This window comes from Hevea brasiliensis, chromosome 8 (assembly GCF_030052815.1).
Source record: "Hevea brasiliensis isolate MT/VB/25A 57/8 chromosome 8, ASM3005281v1, whole genome shotgun sequence".
Taxonomy (NCBI): Eukaryota; Viridiplantae; Streptophyta; class Magnoliopsida; order Malpighiales; family Euphorbiaceae; genus Hevea; species Hevea brasiliensis.
Window position 1 is genome coordinate 2,180,714 of NC_079500.1, and position 2,777 is coordinate 2,183,490.

The 2,777-nt window shown below is 33.7% G+C and overlaps 1 protein-coding gene across 1 annotated transcript; it reads left to right on the top strand.

The window, feature by feature from the left end:
- The first annotated feature begins 470 nt into the window (after window positions 1-470).
- LOC131182205 (NAC domain-containing protein 68-like) lies at window positions 471-2,197 on the top strand. The gene is made up of 2 exons (XM_058150922.1): window positions 471-916; window positions 1,094-2,197. The coding sequence occupies exons 1-2, from the start codon at window positions 658-660 to the stop codon at window positions 1,387-1,389; spliced, it is 555 nt and encodes a 184-aa protein (XP_058006905.1). The 5' UTR covers window positions 471-657; the 3' UTR covers window positions 1,390-2,197.
- Window positions 2,198-2,777: the final 580 nt, after the last annotated feature.

Sequence of the window (2,777 nt, forward strand, 5' to 3'; positions counted from 1 at the left end):
TATTTAGAATTTAAAAGATATAACGTTTGAAATTTGAAATACAAAATAAAATGAAATATAGAAATAGATAATGTTTAAATGATAATTTTATTTTAAAAAAAATATTTAGAATTTAAAAGATATAACATTTGAAATTTAATTTTTAATAAATTATATGTATATATATATATATATATTCAAAATTTTTGACATATATAATTCATAAATATCCATATCCATATCATAAGGTGTGATGATATAATTTATAAATATAATAATCTTAAATTTCATTTTAATTATTTTTTTCTGGTTATAATTAATACTATTAAATAATACTTAACTAAATAATTTTATCTTTAAATATATAATTATTAAAATTTGAAATATAAAATAAAATGGAAGATAGTATAGGGATAATGTTTAAATAATCTTAGAAGTTTGATTGGTTTATCAGATATTAAAAAAACTTGTGTCCCACACTTATCTAGTTTCAAACTTGGTTTCTAATAAGAATAGATAAATATTAAGTCTTGAAAATCTATCTTTTAGGGTTATTTTAATTTTTATTAGAAGTCTATTCATATAAAAGAGAGAAAGTTGAGGGAGAGAGAATTTCAATACTTTTACGTTAGCTTGCATCAGTCTTCTCGGGAAAAAATTCCTCGCAAGAGTCCAATTATGGAGGTGACACAGCCGCAGTCCAATGCTTCTGTTACCGCTACTCGTCAACCTCGAACAGACCCCATCAATGACAACAACAGAAAGAACTTCATTGATATTGATTATTTTAATTCTTTTCCACCCGGGTATAGGTTTCGCCCTTTGGACGGAGAGCTTGTCGTTCATTACTTGAAAAACAAGATAGCCAATCAACCCTTGCCTCCAAACAAGATCATGGAGGTTAAACTTTATGAGTACAATCCCGAGAAGCTTGCAGGTTCTTTGATCTTTAACACAACCTATTTCCATGCTTATGCATATATTTACGCGATGATTTTGTTTTTGCAATGCTATAATTTTTTTTCTTCTTTTCCACTATGATTTTGTTTTGCAATGTTATGATTAAATCTATGTTTTGTCGATGGATTTACCTTTTCCTTGTTTTGATGAACAGAGGAGTATTGGCAATGTGGGGAGACAGAATGGTACTTTTTTACACCAAGGGACAAGAGATATCCAAATGGAAGTAGACCAAAACGAGATGCCGGTGGTGGATACTGGAAGGCAACTGGAGGGGATAAAGCTGTTAAATATAAGGGTGCTGTGGTTGGATATAGGAAGGCACTTGTTTTCTACATGGGAAAGCCTCCAAATGGTACAAAGACTAACTGGATTATGCATGAATATAGGGTCAGTGATGCCCCTCCAAGAATCAAAGCAAGTGCCGATGATATGAGGGTAATTAAATAAATATTTAAATTTCTTGTTTGTTGTTCATTAATTTTTCTTTTGTTTGATTAATTCTCTTTTCTTTTTCTGTGCAGTTGGATAATGTGGTTTTATGCAAGATATATAAGAGGGATGCGAAAGACAATTTGAGAAGTCGACTTTCAAATGAGGAACAATCTGCAGAGTTTGATGATCAAACTGCTGATGTTGTTAGGGATGTTGACAAAAATAGCGATCCTCCAGCCTACACAAACGCCCTTAATGACAATAAGCAAATTGTTTCAATCCCAATCCAAGAGAATCCAAGTGCATTTTATGAAGATCCTCCTTATGTTCCAATCAACAATCATGATCATCACCAAGCAATGTTAGAAGCTGCCAATTATCAACGAGCAATGTTTGCAGCTGCCAACTATGGATCTTATCGAACTTATGCTACTGGTATGACACCACCAATGCCTGAACCTGTTCAGATATATCCCCCAGAGGACATCCAGATACATCCCACAGAGGACATCCAGATACATCCCACAGAGGACATCCAGATACAACCCACAGAGGACATCGTATCTAAATATCTGAATGAGAATTCTTGTGAGTTCGAGCTATCACTATCACCGGATGATTGGGATATTATTTCCAATTGTCTACTATAGTTAGTAATTAGTTATATACAGTGATTGACCATCATCTGATTTGAAATTATTTAGTCATTTGGTGATCAACTTATGTATAGGATGATGATAACTGGTTAGTTAGCAGGGAACATCCAGTTTTGTAAATTGAATTTGCTAGAATCAATGGAAAAACAATAACCAATGTCCATTTACTTCAATAAATGGAGGATAGCGATTGCAGAAGCTGCTCCAAAAAGGGTGCATGCAATTATACCTTCAAATGCAAGAGTGCTTGCCAAACGCAGATTTCGCCTCATATAAGGAACGTCTGTGTCCAAACCAATCAAGAACAAAAAAATGACTCGAAAATTGAATGTCAGAAGTTGATAGTATTCTATAGAAGAAGACCGGATAAAGAATTCCTGAAGTTTTTTGATTTTGCACAACAATGAAGGACCCAGCACTAGTCCAGCCTGAAAAACAAAACAGCGAAAAAAACAACAACATATGAAGTACTGCAAAAACCTTAAAAATCTGCTCTTGTATCAAAGAAAGACTGGAAATGCATACAATAATATTTGCAACAGGTCCTGGTTGTCCTGAAGGGGTCAAGATAAGATGAAAAATGCGGGAGATTACAAGCATACGAGCTGCCTGCATTCCTGTTGTTATTATTGGAATGTAATCTCCTCGAGAGTCTCATCGGGTTGCTGCTGTTCATATTCTGAAATATCTCAGAAGTTGTCCTGCACAAGGTCTTTTCTTCCCTGCCAACTTGCAGAGACGCTAGAA